This window comes from Podarcis tiliguerta (genome assembly GCF_965153285.1).
Source record: "Podarcis tiliguerta genome assembly, chromosome: 4".
Taxonomy (NCBI): domain Eukaryota; kingdom Metazoa; phylum Chordata; class Lepidosauria; order Squamata; family Lacertidae; genus Podarcis; species Podarcis tiliguerta.
The window spans coordinates 54,198,151-54,213,158 of NC_139537.1; the positions used below are offsets into that span (position 1 = coordinate 54,198,151).

Sequence of the window (15,008 nt, forward strand, 5' to 3'; positions counted from 1 at the left end):
CTGCTCACTTTAGCATATGTGAAATGCAACCAACTCTTGAGTGTCCTGGCCACTAGGAGATGGACTTCTGTAGCATCTGGGGAGCCACAGGTGCCCCATCCCTAATGTAAGGACCCCATTTAGCATTATTCAAAACAGTTGTTGATAGATAAGTCTTCCATGAATTTGTTTAATCTGCTTCTAATGCCCTTTAAGCTAATGATAATCACTACAACGTTTAGGAATGAATTGCATAAATGAATTCTGTGTTGTGTGGAGACATATTTTTGCTGCTTCAGAATCCCCAGACAATGAAATTTCATTTGATGCCAAGTTCTAATATTTTTGACAGAGAGAGAAGAACTTCCCTTTATTCATTTTACCGAAGCAATTTATACCCTGTACTTTTGTAGATAATGTGAAGAGTGAGAATACATACTAGTTATGACTCCCCTCACTGGGTTGGGGCATCACAACAATTGCAGAAAAATTAATCAAAATATCCCAAACCGTAAAACCTTGCCATTTTTGCTTTTACAAAAAGCCAATTAATGGCGCCACTTAGCAATTGCATCCCATTTGGGTATGCCAACGTTTCCTCATTTATGCATATAATATGTTATTAACCTTTATTATCACAGTTAATTTTCAAAATTCTAAGCATTTCCCATATTTGCCTCAACCAAATAATGATTTAAGTAAGGATCCCAAACATATTTCAACTCCAATCTTTATTATTATTTTTATTAAAATAATACCATAGATTATGTAACTGTTTAATTCTTAGGAAAAGTTCATTGACATTCATAAGAGCTGATGTAGCTTTATGATACTGGCACTGAACTAGATGATCCTCAAGGTCCCTCTCAAAGCTAAAATTCTACTACTGTATTCCCTAAAAGACCAGGATGCTTATTTAGTAATGCTATGGAACTACCACCACCCAGCTCCCACGATACAGGGCACTTTTTACCCTAGCAAGCATTTAGAGGTTAAGGTGCACTGAAGCTGCCCCCCATTTGGGGGACACTTACAAATTTTACATTCTCTTTCAATGACTTCACCAGCAGGTACAAAATTTTCATCATCAGTGGGACAAGCGCACATTCCACAGCCATCCTGGGGTCTTCCTATATACTTGCAAGCTGGAGAAATTTTAGGGCAAGTGGAAGCGCAGACAATGTTATGATCTTCTCCACAGGTACACTTTCGGGTCCCAAAGTCAATAATCACAGACTGTCCCAGGAGAAGGAAGCCATCTTCGTAGCCTTCCTCAATACAAGCTTCCTTCAGAAACGCAGGGCACTTGCACTGAGGGATGCAGCGCGGACAGCACTGGTCCTTACGGGTCACGGCTTTGTGGTTGTCAGGACAAGCTGGGCAGAGAACAGCAGTACAGTCTGGCCTGTGAGGCTTGCAGTCACCATTTTGTAGGAAGCAGCAGCTCAGCAGCAGGCAGAGGAAGTGCTTAGGCTTCATTACTGTGGACCAAATGCAAAGAAGTCCTTTTAGCAGCATAGCAATTTTTGCTTATTCATTGCTTTCTATTATCTCGCCCAACTTTGTGTTTTTAAACACAGAGCTAATGCCCTCTCTCAGTAGAACACCAATTTACATAGCATTTTCTCACACCAGGGGGACAAACACTGATTACATAGCACATTGCGGATTGGCTCACTGCATCAGCCACACTGGAGCTCAGGGTACACTTCCCAATGGATTGCCTTCAAAGCAACATGCTGCTCCTGATAGTTGCCTTCTCCAGTCTCCGATGATACTCGGACCACTTGCATAAGGAAGTGCCACCTACAACCCCTTTGGGCCCCGTTCCTGCTGTTGTGTGTGTGTGTGTAATATATATATATATATATATATACACACACACACACACATATATATATATATTACTGCAGTTTTAAAATGTATTAAATTTCCAAGCCTTAGCTTCATAAAATTTGAGGAGTGCTAAAAATTGGTAACATTCTGTTAAAATAGCTGATCTATGAAAAGGGGAAATAGCTTTAGTTTACCTGGATAGGCTTCAGGTGTGGGTGTTGCAAGTGGTTTGGTCCCCAGGTAGTGATATTTCCTCAGTAGCTGTTCAGCTGGAAGGTATGCTATTTATAATGTCACAACAGAGGGAAAACCCATAAACCTGAACAGCTGGGAGGAGCTAAGAGCCCTTTCTAATTTATTACCAGTGGGTCTTTTATTATAGTATTATTTATTGTCAAAAGAGTTTTCATATTCCATATTATGTAAGCAGAAAGAATTTACAATTTGCATTCTAACAGCTGGGATCCTCTCTATTTATCTATATAAGAAAGTGTCTTAAATTTAATGTAAGTACATCCTGTAACTATACAGGACTATAGTTAATTGTCTCTTGTTTACTATTCCATAGTTCCTTAAACCCTTGCCAAGCAGGTCCAAATTTGCTTTATCTTGTCTCCATTTTTTACCCATATAATCTATATAATCGCCTTGATTAAGAAGTAGGTTTTACTACTCTCATTTTATCAGGGGAGGGGGATGGAAGTGGCTCAATGGGTGGCATGGAGCTGCTATGGTCGGTTCCTGGCAGCTGGGTCACTGTTGCTTACTGAGCAGCAAGTGATGAGGCAAGATGCAGGTTGGCACATTACAAATGCACTGGCATTTATCTTCTTCAGAATAGCCTGCCATTCCGCAACAACATTTTAACATTTTGTACACGTGGAATTACACGTCAGTCCACAGTTTAGAATGGGCAATAATTGCCAGACGACAAGGCAGCAGTGACTTTTTCATTTTTTACCTCACAGGAAAAATGTAGGCTAACCTGCTTAAAATCTGCTTCTACCTGCTAAGCATGTTCCTATTTTAACTGCAAACCTCACACCATTCCTGTCCCTCGAGCTATCTTGTTAACATTTGCCCCTTTCCTGTGACTGGGTTGAATCACAAAAGATTGCCTGGTTGAGGGAGAAATGAGCTTGTCTCATGACCTTGGGTCAAGCAAGACGTGGCGTTTGTCGTGTAGTTGGCCCTGCACAGTGGAGCAGGCAAGGCTGTCCAGGACGGGGCATGAAGGAAGGAGCCTCTAAACTTTTGGCTTCACCATGCTCCCAGTTGTAATCACTCCCCAATGCCTTCTATTCAAAATGGAGGGAAGCTCCAATTGATCCCATTGCAAATAGCAGACATTGAGGAAGCGTGCAGCAATTCTGATAATAATCATGGTGATTCTGATCCGGCCAAACTACATGACCATGGGTAGGCAAAGTAAGGTCCGGGGGCCGGATCTGGCGCAATTGCCTTCTAAATCTGGCCCGTGGACGGTCCGGGAATCAGCGTGTTTTTACATGAGTAGAATGTGTCCCTTTATTTAAAATACATCTCAGGGTTATTTGTGGGGCATAGGAATTGGTTCTTTCCCCCCCAAAAAATATAGTCCGGCCCCCCACAAGGTCTGAGGGACAGTGGACCGACCCCCTGCTGAAAAAGTTTGCTGACCCCTGTACATGACAAACCCACCATCTATACTTTCATCCCACGTTCCTTATGTGATTCCTCTTATACTGTCTGGTTTAGCCCATAAAGAAACTCTCTGAGCCTAGACAAGTCTACATGATACATTTAAACTGTACGGTCCCACTTTAAACAGTCATGGCTTTCCCCAAAGAATCTTGGGAACAGAAGTTTGTTAAGGGTGCTGAGAGTTCTTCAAAGACCACTATTACCCTCATAGAGCTGCAATTCTCTCTTCCCAGAGAACTCTGGGACCTGTAGTTCTGTGAGAGGAATGTGTTGCTGAGTATTGAACTGTTAATACATTGGAATAAAAAATTAACAGGATATCTGGTGAAAATAAGAGCCAGGATTTTTAAAAACACAAAAGGGAATATCTGTTCACATATTGCACAATGAATGAACACATGTAATTATCTTTAGTTTGTGTACAGCCAGCAATACAAAAGGCTTTTCTAATTAACCTGGCTATTGTGGTGTCGCTACCATTGTAAGGAGCACTCTGTCAGCGATGTCACCGATTTTCATGTGTGTACTTAGAGACGTAGTTAAAGCTCCCATTAAAACGACTGCATAAATTCCTGCCACGTCTGTAAATCACATTCATAAGCATGCCAACTTCTGAGAAGTCTTGATTGTCTAGCCAGGCAAAAATATGTAATGCCATTTTGCTGTAAACAGCATCCACATGAGCAGCATTAAGTGACCCTCATTTTAAAATATCTGAATTCACATTGGAACAGTCCATTGGTGGGCTCAGTCCAGAGATACATGCATGCAAATGGATGTTTTATACAACTACTTTCACATGGAGTAAAACCCATGCGGTGGCATACAAGATGCAGATAAGCATTTCTGCCCATACTGAGAGATGGAGGGGAGAGTGTACCCATATCTACTCTGTGATAGGTTCCCTTGTCAGCATCATATAGGTATGTGCATATAGTGTTGACAACTGGCCTCCTTACTTGTATGGGCCAGTCATTCCCCATCCCCAACCAATCTACAGTGGAATCCAGTTATAAACCTCACATGTGGTTGAATGTTTCGTGGGTGAACCTTTTCTCCTTGCAGTGGGATCTAATGCTGGCTGACACATGCACAGCAGCTTGTTCAGAGCATCTTAAACCTACATCTTTGTTCACAAGGTTAGGTGCTTGGTTAGGAGAAACTACATACCAAAAAAGGAAAAAGGTACAGACAAATTGCAGGTGAAAAGGTGCACAATCAATGGCCAGTATAGCTGTTGAATTCAGCCTTCTTTCTGCTAAAGGAAGTTCCTCAACTTCACAAAAAGGTGGACTGAGCAACAGGAAGTAGATCACGGCCCCCGTTTCTCCAGTCTACTCAAAGACAGAAAGCTACATTGGAGACTGTCATTATATAGCTAAGTAGTTCTGACGCTATGCACTTAAGAGTGCAAGTCTACTGTTTACTGCTCTGCTTTATGAACTTCTGCAGAATTAAAATCATCTGTTCTGTTTTCTACTATATTGGGGAGGGGGAGTTACCATTATGAGCTGAATATAACACCTTGGGTTGCAAGAAAGGTCAATTAAATGTAATTATAAAGCTGCTTTCAAATTTCCATATGATGTGAAGGCAGATAGAAATTACTCTCAATGGGACTTAATTGCAACTAATTTTGGGGGTCTAGATTGAAGTAATCTAGTCGCTATTGTGCTTCATAGGTAGTTCTTTTACGGTAGGTATGAAGAACCTCAGAGCAGGGGGGCAAATGTGGTCCTCTAAGTATCTGTATCTGGCCCTTGGGACTCACCTATCGAGACTATGTTTATTTCCCCAAACTGCTATTCATAGGTGGGCTACAGAAGTCATCAACATGTAGCTGTGTTTATCTGTACCAGAATCAGATCTCCTTAAGCTCCACCCTGCTATGGCAGTTCTATGACTGTCAGATTCTTAGAGGTAGTAACCATTGGCATGCACGTGGTCTCCTATGCCCAGGAACCTTTCATGGTCAAAAATGTTCCAAGACGTTGATGCAGCAGTGAGTTGTAGCAGCATACACCTCCAGCAGTCAACCATAACAGCAGGAAGGATTTCTCTGGGGGAAAGAGGGCTTATGAACATTCATCCATCTGTACAGTCCCAGTTCACACTTCCCTTGTACAGGCAAGGAGTATTATTTTCAGTTCTACAACCAAGTCAGGCAGCCTTTGCATCTGTAGTATTTCTTTATTGCTCTGCCAGCAGATTTTGAAATGCATTTACCAGTCAATGTTAATGCAAACAACAAAATGTCAGATAAAAATCAAGGCAACAAGGCAACCTCACAGGAGAATCCATTTAGTCTACTGCTTCCTCCCAAGAATCTTTTTTTTTTACATGCTATCACAGAATAGCTACTTATTTTAACTGTATGTGATCTTGTCCAATCATCCTGATCCCAAATTATTTCTCTTGGTGGCATTTAGGATAAGCATAGCTATGAACATAGCAGACCAAGAACAGCTAGGCAAATTAAAATAGAAATACTAGATACTAGTATAATACTATACTAAATACAATGCTAATTCTAAAATAGAAAGCCATACTCGAAAACAAAACCAGACCCTTATACTTAAAGGTCTTCTGCTATTTCTCCACAGATTCTGCCATGGAGAAAATTCTTTCAGAAGAATTTGATCCCAGTGTCACATCTCTTCGTTCCTGGGTCTTGTTTTTGGGGGTGACAAAGCTGAGAAGATCAACAGCTGTGACCACACCAAATACCATCTGTTTCATGAAGGAGCTGCCATCTGCATTGTCTGGAAGAAGACATAAATGAAGGAAGATTACATACTGTTGATGCTTCCAGTATAGCATCCAAGGAAACCCACAAGCAGTGCTATTTTTCTAGAAAAAGAGGCACTGTATCTCACCATGAACACCTCCCTCGTTCTCTTAGAATGGCAATGGCGCCCACCTGAGAGGTGCCAGAACTGAGTTCCCCCTAAAGAAAAGCCCTGCCCACGAGGAAATGTTATCTTTATTTGTGGCATCTGGGAACTTTTTCCTTCATACCACTGTCCAATTATGCACATAGAGAAGATGGACAGATAGAAGTTTTCCTCCCTCTCTCACCATGCCATGAAATGAAGCTGAATGCTGGAAGATTCAGGACATGCAAAAAGAAGTACTTATTCACACAGGTCACAGTTAAAGTATGGAAGGATTGATGGCCACCAGCTAGGATGCCTTTAAAAGAGGCTTAGACAAATTCTCAGAAGGCTACTAGCCACAGTGGCTATGTTCAGGGCTTTCCCCCCCAGAGGTGCCACATGCACTGGCAGAGAAAGGGGGGTGCGGTAGGTGCAGTCCGCCCCAGGTGTCATCCCATCCAGTGTCCACATATTAGGCATGGATGTCTGTAAAGGAAAGCCAAAACATAGGCTTTCCTTTGCAGATGTCTACAATGCTACCTTGAGCTCCTTGGAAAAAAGCTGGGCTATAAATGCAATAAATTAACAAATAGTAAACTAATATACTAATATATACATGTGATGCCTTTCATGTATATCTATTTGATGGCCCGAAGGGCATATTAGGTCATCTCTAGGTAGGTAGGTGTGTGTATACACACAGTAATATGACATTTTTTATTTTTACTAGAAAAGCTACTTACATTGCTCCAGCTCATGCACAACAATAGCAAAATGATCATTTTCCAGGATGTGTGAAAGCTTTCCAAGGGTATCATCCAGGCTAATCTGTAATAAAGTCCCAAACATAAAGTGAATCAAATTGTTACTAGACATCTAGGGCCCAGTTTACATAAAGTCCCACATAAAGTAGTGGCATACTGCTGGAACCACATGGAAGATGTAAGGTATGAGATGGACATTCCATGTCAAGTACACCTTGTTCCCTCTGAGGTTGTGCTTAGATGACCTCCACCCCACCTCAGTTTTCTTGGGGGAGAAAAGATGTTCCAGCAGTGTCTTGGCATGAAGGATCCTGCTTCTGTGTTACTTCCTCTATGGAAGGCTGGGGAGCCCGTGGTTCTCCAGATGTGGATGGACTCCAACTCCCACCAGCCCCAGCCAGCATGGCCAATGGTCAGGGATGATAGCTGTAGTCTAGAAACATCCAAAAGGTCACCAGATCCCTATCCCTGTCCTATAGTGCTGTAGCAACAGAACCATCTTAAATGAGGCAAGATCTCAAGACGACAACCTACTTGAACCTACCCAGAATATTCATATCCCGGGTTCACTCCCTGGCATCTCCAGTGTTTTGAAATCAGCCTCCTTAGCTTAGTTGGTAGAGCATGGGACTCTTAATCTCAGGGTCATGGGTTCAAGCACTATGTTGGGCAAAAGATTCCTGTATTGCAGGGGGTTGCTCTAGATCAGGGGTGTCAAACTCAAATTCATCAGGGGCCGCGGCGCCGCTAGAGGGCAGACGTTCTCTGGCTTGTAGGCTGCCGCGCATGCGCTGAAGAGGCGGCTTTCTTGTGTCGGTGGCTACATGGGCCACATGACGAGGTCTGGCGAGCCGGATTCGGCCTGCGGGCCTTGTGTTTGACACCCGTGCTCTAGATGATCCTTGGGGTCCTTTCTACCTCGGCATTCGCTCTTATTTCCTGTATCTCCCATCCTCATCCTTTGCCCTAGGCAGCAACTCCAAAACAGGTACTGGGCACACATTACCTTGGAAAACTGCTGATACATGACCTTCATCACTGGGTCTGAGAACTGGGCAGTTCCTGCCAGGACGGAGGAGAGGATGTTGCTCAGAGTTACCATTCCCAAGATGAGTCTTCAAGAAAACACACAGTTGTTTTTTAAAAAAGCAAAATGAATGCAGTTGAATTTTCACAACACAGAGCTGAGAGCTCCAGCAGTTCATGCATATACAGAGAAGACACAGGACAAGATAGGTGGGGTGGGGAGTTCACTTTCTGCAACATCTGCTGTGGCTCAGTGGCATGCGAGGCTGCCACTTTTAGAATTAGACCAGTACCAATACCCCTTCTATTCAGCCTGACTGGTGGTAGGCCAATACGGAACGTAACTGGGCTCTTTGGAAATGCTCCAAATGTGGGGGAGGAAGGGAAAGGAGAATGTTAGCCGCTTTGAGACTCCTTAAAGGGAGTGAAAGGCGGGATATCAAATCCAAACTCCTCTTCTTCTTCTTCTTCCAAATGTCACAAACTCTCAAAGGAAGCTTTTCAATAACACACCTTTGACTATAAGAACCAAAGCGGATGTGACATAGCTCTTGATTGGGGATTCCCTATGCCAGCTGTGTGGGGAGGGTGGTGCAGAGGGAGGAGGAGTTTAGTGCTTTGCCTCCTTGCCAAACTACAAAGCAGCAATGCCTGCTGCTAAGCCTACAGGAATCCTTCATGCGTAGGCACTGTCCTTGCAATAGATTAGCTAAGGCCCATATTACTCCAAGTATTTCTTTAAAGATTTCAGTAAGTATGTCAATGATAGGCTGTTTCTCATTAGTGCTTTATACAATGAGAATTGTGGAATTCTCCTGAAGACTCCTGAAGACTGTTAGAATGAGGTTTCTCATTCTAAGAGAGACTTACCCTGATTCTGCAACAACTGGTGCCTGGTCATATGCCTTCTCACGAAGGATTTCAATGGCCTTTTGACAGTTCACATCTGGGAGGAGAGTCAGAGGGGCTAAGAGGCTTAGCTTCTGCACCTTGATAGTCCACCACCTATCACGGGGGGGGGGGGGGGCAGGAAGGACAGCAAGTGGTGTTAAACCCCAGCAGTCTGCTCTGTGTCTTATACACACACACACACACACAAATTTTGAAAGGACTTAAGGAAATGCTTTGCAGCTCAGCAAACTATCTAGGACTGATTCCTATATTTTCCAGGCCCAGTACCTGGCATAGTGGGGTATTTGCCAGGACCCCCTGGCAGGGCTCACTGGGACTGATGCCTAGCTTTTATCCACCACCCCAGTCTCCCTCCTCCTGCTTACATACACACTAACTCACTTAGTACAATCTCTTGGCTCCTAGCCCATTACTGCATCACCCTTGATGCTCAGAAATGGACTCACTTACTTGGGCAGCAGCTCTGCTCCTGGCTTATTACAGTGCCACCGCCACATAAGACCACAAATGAACACAAGGGAGAGGCTGGCAGGTGACACAATGCCTGTGGGGGCTCACATGGCAGGCACTAGGGCACTGGAGAGGAATACTGTGTCCAGCGCCTCCAAAATCTGGAGCCAGGCCCGACGTTTTCCAACATGGTCCCATCTACAAGGATGTAACACTGGGACAAAAATATTCGCCAGCCCGACTATCCTTATGCTTCATAATACACCTGTCCTTGTGCATGCTGCATGGCAAAGCACAGAAGAGAATTAGACAGAGCGTGTCATGCAAATCATGATGGATCAAAAAGGATTAGTTGCAGTCTGTGATCCCACCACTCACACACACCTGCTTCAACCAGAAGATCAGTTTAGATGCACTCCTCCTGAGCACATCTGGATTTCATCAACAAAAAGTAAAAGCATTAAGGCATCTTTTTATCACTGGTACAAACAAACAGTCTTTGCTTTCTCCTGCCCCGCCATTCAGATTACTTTTACTTTATGTCAGGCAAAATTAACAAGTGTAGCGACTCTGAGCCATACCAAGGATGATGCTCTTCCACATCTTCTTTTAGAAATCCATTCTTGACCATCCATTTGTCATTCAAAAATTTGGACCTAGAGATAATTAAGAAAGACTGAGACCTTGTGTCAGACTTTGGTGTTTCATCCAAGCTTCTATTACAGGACTAGCCTAACCTTCAGCTACTCATAGAATGTCTTTAAGTAGCCCTGAGTTGAACATTAAGGGACTTTCCATTAAGGGACTTGCCATTGATAGTGACATAGTTGCTGTTTGATCTGCCATTTTTAAGAGTGAATTTGTAGGCATTTGCCTGCAGCTTTGGTCACATGTCGCTGTTATTATAGAGTGAGTGTGGGTTTTCCTTCCCACATGAATGGCAGGTTGTGCCCCAATGGAGAAATGTTCTGTGGCCTTAGTCACACCCCTTATGGTCCTCCAGCCAATAAACGTCAGAGTTATGAGCCTCCGCATGAGGGTATTCCTTTTGCAGCTTTTTCTGTGTGTACAAAGTGCCTAGCATTCCAGAATCCTAATCTTGTGGGATTATAGGATATTAAAAGAGGAACTGCATGCCTGACAGAGCTATGGCAGACCTGGATATTGTGATGAAGTTTTGCCTGCATCTTATAATGCATGCTGTCATTGGCAGTACTTTGACTCAGTACCATAGCCTCTAGCTGCCTATATCTTTCCTCTGAACTGAGTTTTCAAACTGATATCTTCCACAGGTCAGAGGAAAGTGGTACAAAATAGATGTCCCCCAAACCATACCCACCAACTCACAATCCCTCCACACAGAAACAAGGACTATGCTTGTACAAACAACACACCAATGGAAATACTGAGTATCTATTCTGAATCTTTCACAAATGTCATGGTTTTTGTGGTAGAAGGAAAAGCGGGTTTTTGGAGTTCATTATGCTGGAATACAAGTTGAATGATGCCAGCGTCATGTGGCAGCATGCCAAAAACAATCCGCACACATACACAACTAGACCACTAGAAATGATAAGTGTGCAAAGGTCCCAAGAGTCATTCTAGAAAAACTTGGGCTGGGTGTGAACCATATACTAAAATCCGTAACAGGTGATATGACTTGCAAGACTTCTGTTTCTTCCGCTGAGAGCTATAAAACTTTCATAACACTATCCATGCGATAATGTAACAATAACAGGAGTTGTCTTTTTTCATTCCCCTCCACATCACTGAACTGAAAGTAATTTTATGTCTAGCGATTTACAAGTATCTGGTATCAACAGAATTAGTCCCTCATAAAACTCGCTTCCTGCTTCTTTGTTGACAGTTTCCACACTGCTGTTAATGTGGTACGAGAGCAACAAGCTCACATTCTTTTGCTATCCTCACAGATCCTTCCTCTCACATACGTCTGAGTGTTTTCAACCCATGGGCTTCTGTAGACAGGAGAGCAGAAATGAAAGAAGGCATTGTCTCTTACATGTAGTTCCTTACAGAGTCAGGCAGGAGGACAACACAGCGCTGGCCCTCTTTCAGATGCTTTGCAGCTTTCACAGCCACAGACATGGCACTGCCTGCGCTGCCCCCTGCCACAGGAAAAAAAGAGATTACTACTCAATGAGCAACAATTAAACAATGATTTAGATACAGCTATCTCCCACTTGGTGCCCTCCTAAGCTAACGGTGGGGCATTGATGCAAGAACACAGCCTTGCTAGTGTTCAGTGTTGTTGTTGCATTTTTTTAAAAAAAATCAAGGATAAATGTATTTCTTAGACAGTAGAGTTCTAAGTTGTGTATAGCTACTTCTACAGAGGTATAAATGAGAGGTGAGCAGATACCAAACTTGCAGAATCTACTCTGTGGTTTTTTTTTATTTGAACCCCAAGATTCACCAACTGGAGTTGGGGGGGGATAGTTGGGGGAGGCAGAGGTGGAGATCATACACCAAGAATTAAGGAACTGGGTCCCCTTCTGTTTTCGGCACCAGAGATGAGTTCAATACTGTCACACAAAATCCACTTCACCCCATTCCGTGCCCAAAAAGTACACCTTCGCCCAGCGGCACCGTGGCCCATAGATTGCAAAATACTGGGCAAGGGTGTGTGTTGAGAGAGCCCTATCATTGTTGTTCCTATTGTTGAACAAATGCACGTCTGAAGGCATTGCAGCAGATCCTGATCTACCTTCTGCTCACCCCTAATCTAGCTTAGCTTTTAAAATGGCAACAACAAAAATAACAGAAAATAAAGCAGAGCATTTTAAACTACCACAAAAATTGCATGGTGTGGGGGAGGTGCGTGGCAACTCAGTAGTAAAGATGCCCCATGTACTATTCAACCTTCCATGCAACCAGATTCCATGCTGTGCTCAGAAGGCATAGCAACAGATATGTGCAGTGTTTTTTCTGGGGGGGACGCAGGGGTATGCATACCCCTAAATATTTTGTACTTTTGTCCATTTACTGTATTTATTTTTCCTGATTTGAACTATAAAATGGTGATTTTCTTGAGTAAAAATGAGAGTACCCCTAAACATTTTTTAAGAAAAAAAGCCCTGGACGTGTGTGTTGGAGAGACAGACAGAGGGTGGTTATGTTGCTTTAGCACACAGAGTTCTGAGTGCTCAAAATGCAATATCTGCACAACACTACTTCAAGGAAAGACGTGGATTCTACACAACAAGTAAATGATTAGCAACTGTATACTTACGGCATGGAAATAAGGACTGTGCGAAAGGGCCTTTAAATCAGACTGTGAATTGGTTCCTTGGGTAATCTTTATGCTCAGACTCTGAACAATGCTTTCCAAGAAGTCATTTGCCATTTGCAAAGGGTATGATTTAAACAATGGATCTTCAACAATGCTTACCACAGAGCAAGCCCTCCTCTCTAATCAGTCTTCGTGCCATAAGAAAGGATTCCTTGTCATTGCTCTTGCACCACTGATCTATCACCTAGAAAAGAAACAAAATATGGAGTTTTAAGGTTTATGGGGCCTTTGGGTCTTGCACCTCTGCTACACATAATGGGACGGGCAGAGATCCAACAGATTCTTCAGAGTTGAGGGCAGTTTCAAAGAGGATCACTTTTTCCCTTTCAGTAAGCTTAGCTATATCTGTTTTTAACTTTCCTAAACTTTTCAAAGATAAGGTGGGATATACAAATACAGTCTCACTTGCAGCCCTGGAAAATGTTTGTTATCGGAGGGACAAAAATATTTTGAGAAGTACGCCTCTCTCAAAGCATTTTCAGCTAGGCTGCAATCCAATGCACATACTTGAGATTATGTCCCATCAAAGCCAGTGAAATTTACTTCTGAGTAAACGTGGACAGGATCAGGCAGCTTTTAAAAAGCACCGCAATGTTGCCTATCAACACCCTCTGGTTGCAGTGTTAGTACACTGCTGTTTTAATCAATTTCAGGCCATTTCCCTTCAATTTATGATTAAAAGTTATATGAGATGCTGCAGCAGAGTCTCTCCTATGGCTTTTGCTGGATGATAATGAGTACTAGGGCCGTGGACATTGCTACCATTCAACTCTGGTTCCAGTGCGGCACTTCCTATACCACTTCCTATACCTATACCACTGCTGGTATAGGAAGCCATTTGCACTATCCTGTAGTTTCTTGAGAAATACCGCCCTTTGATGTGCTTTTCCTCAAATCAACTTCAGTTTAATTTGAAAACGTAAGCTACATTCACTTCACAGTTAAGCTGAAATGTGTACATTATAGACAGCTTTTGCTCATATACAGATGACAGCCCATGAGTGGATGACAACTTCATGAGGGTGGCGGCTTGGGGAAGACTCTAGTGCAGGCATAGGCAAACTCCGGCCCTCCAGATGTTTTGGAACTACAATTCCCATCATCCCTAGCTAACAGGACCAGGGGTCCAGGATGATGGGAATTGTAGTCTCAAAACATCTGGAGAGCTAGAGTTTGCCTATGCCTGCTCTAGCGTGAACAGCAATGTGCAAATGTGACTTGAAATGCAGCCGTGGGAAATGGCCTTGTCTTAAGCAGCTGCCATGTAGATGGTCAATGAATCAACCACCCTTAGCAACTTTTAATGCACTTCATGTGATTCTGAAAGTTTTCATTCAGAGTCAAGTGACATCTCTCTATCTCCTGATCTTCGTCACGCTGCCACTTACAGATCTGTCAAGGACAGTTGGGATAAAGTCGTGTCCAATCCCTTCCACCTCCATTGTGGTATCCTCTGCTGATATTGTGTTCAGTGAGCTGGGCAGGGCTACAATGGAGCCATCAGGATCCACTCCAACAATCTGTGAAGGAAAATTAACAAATTAATTAAAATAAAAATAAAGGAACAACCAACAACTTCACACAAAAATGAGTATCCCATCCTTGGAACCCTCAAGCAAAGAGGAAACTGCACTTGCCTGGTCAGGGCGAGGCCTAGGTTTCAGGGGCACATGTAAATGCTACTGTGTGAGAGCATGGTGACTGCGCATAAGAATTTAGCTATGTGCATCTGGTATTCGCAACTCCTTCAGGAGCAGAAAGAGTCTGGCACACTTGGGGAATCAAATGGATGTTCGTACAATCTCCTTGCTGAAGCAAAAAGTTGGCTTGTGCCCTGGTGGCATGAATGATGTTCCCATGGGACTGGATGTCTGAGCGAAGCCAAACAAGCCTTTTCACTTACTTTGCATTCAGGACATTTCTCTTTCAACTTCCTGGCAATTCCAGAGATGCTGCCTCCTGTTCCAGCTCCAGCCACAAACATATCAACTTTGCCTGCAGTGGGAGAATCAATCAATCAATATCAATCAATCAATCAGACAGCATACCTTTCCCCAAACTCCAAAATGCATAGCTCTACTCCTATGCAACCTTAATTAATGGTCCACTGACAATAAGAACAGTATCCACAGCAAAATAAAACACAAGCATTTAGGATTAAGCTTTAATTAA

The 15,008-nt window shown here is 43.1% G+C and overlaps 1 protein-coding gene across 6 annotated transcripts in view; it reads right to left on the reverse strand.

Annotated features, from left to right (window-relative positions):
* Positions 1–5,668: 5,668 nt before the first annotated feature.
* The window catches only part of LOC310676047 (cystathionine beta-synthase-like), a 28,493-nt gene continuing 19,153 nt past the window's right edge, over positions 5,669–15,008 (reverse strand). For all 6 annotated transcript variants that reach the window (XM_083437353.1, XM_083437351.1, XM_083437348.1 and 3 more), the window contains exons 8-16: positions 14,740–14,831; positions 14,225–14,356; positions 12,936–13,020; positions 11,547–11,652; positions 10,108–10,182; positions 9,035–9,169; positions 8,145–8,253; positions 7,118–7,202; positions 5,669–6,260 (exon numbers count right to left, since the gene is read on the reverse strand). In XM_083437353.1, the coding sequence (XP_083293479.1) occupies positions 6,088–6,260; positions 7,118–7,202; positions 8,145–8,253; positions 9,035–9,169; positions 10,108–10,182; positions 11,547–11,652; positions 12,936–13,020; positions 14,225–14,356; positions 14,740–14,831 (992 nt within the window). In that variant the 3' untranslated portion in view covers positions 5,669–6,087. The remainder of the gene's footprint in view (positions 6,261–7,117; positions 7,203–8,144; positions 8,254–9,034; positions 9,170–10,107; positions 10,183–11,546; positions 11,653–12,935; positions 13,021–14,224; positions 14,357–14,739; positions 14,832–15,008) is intronic.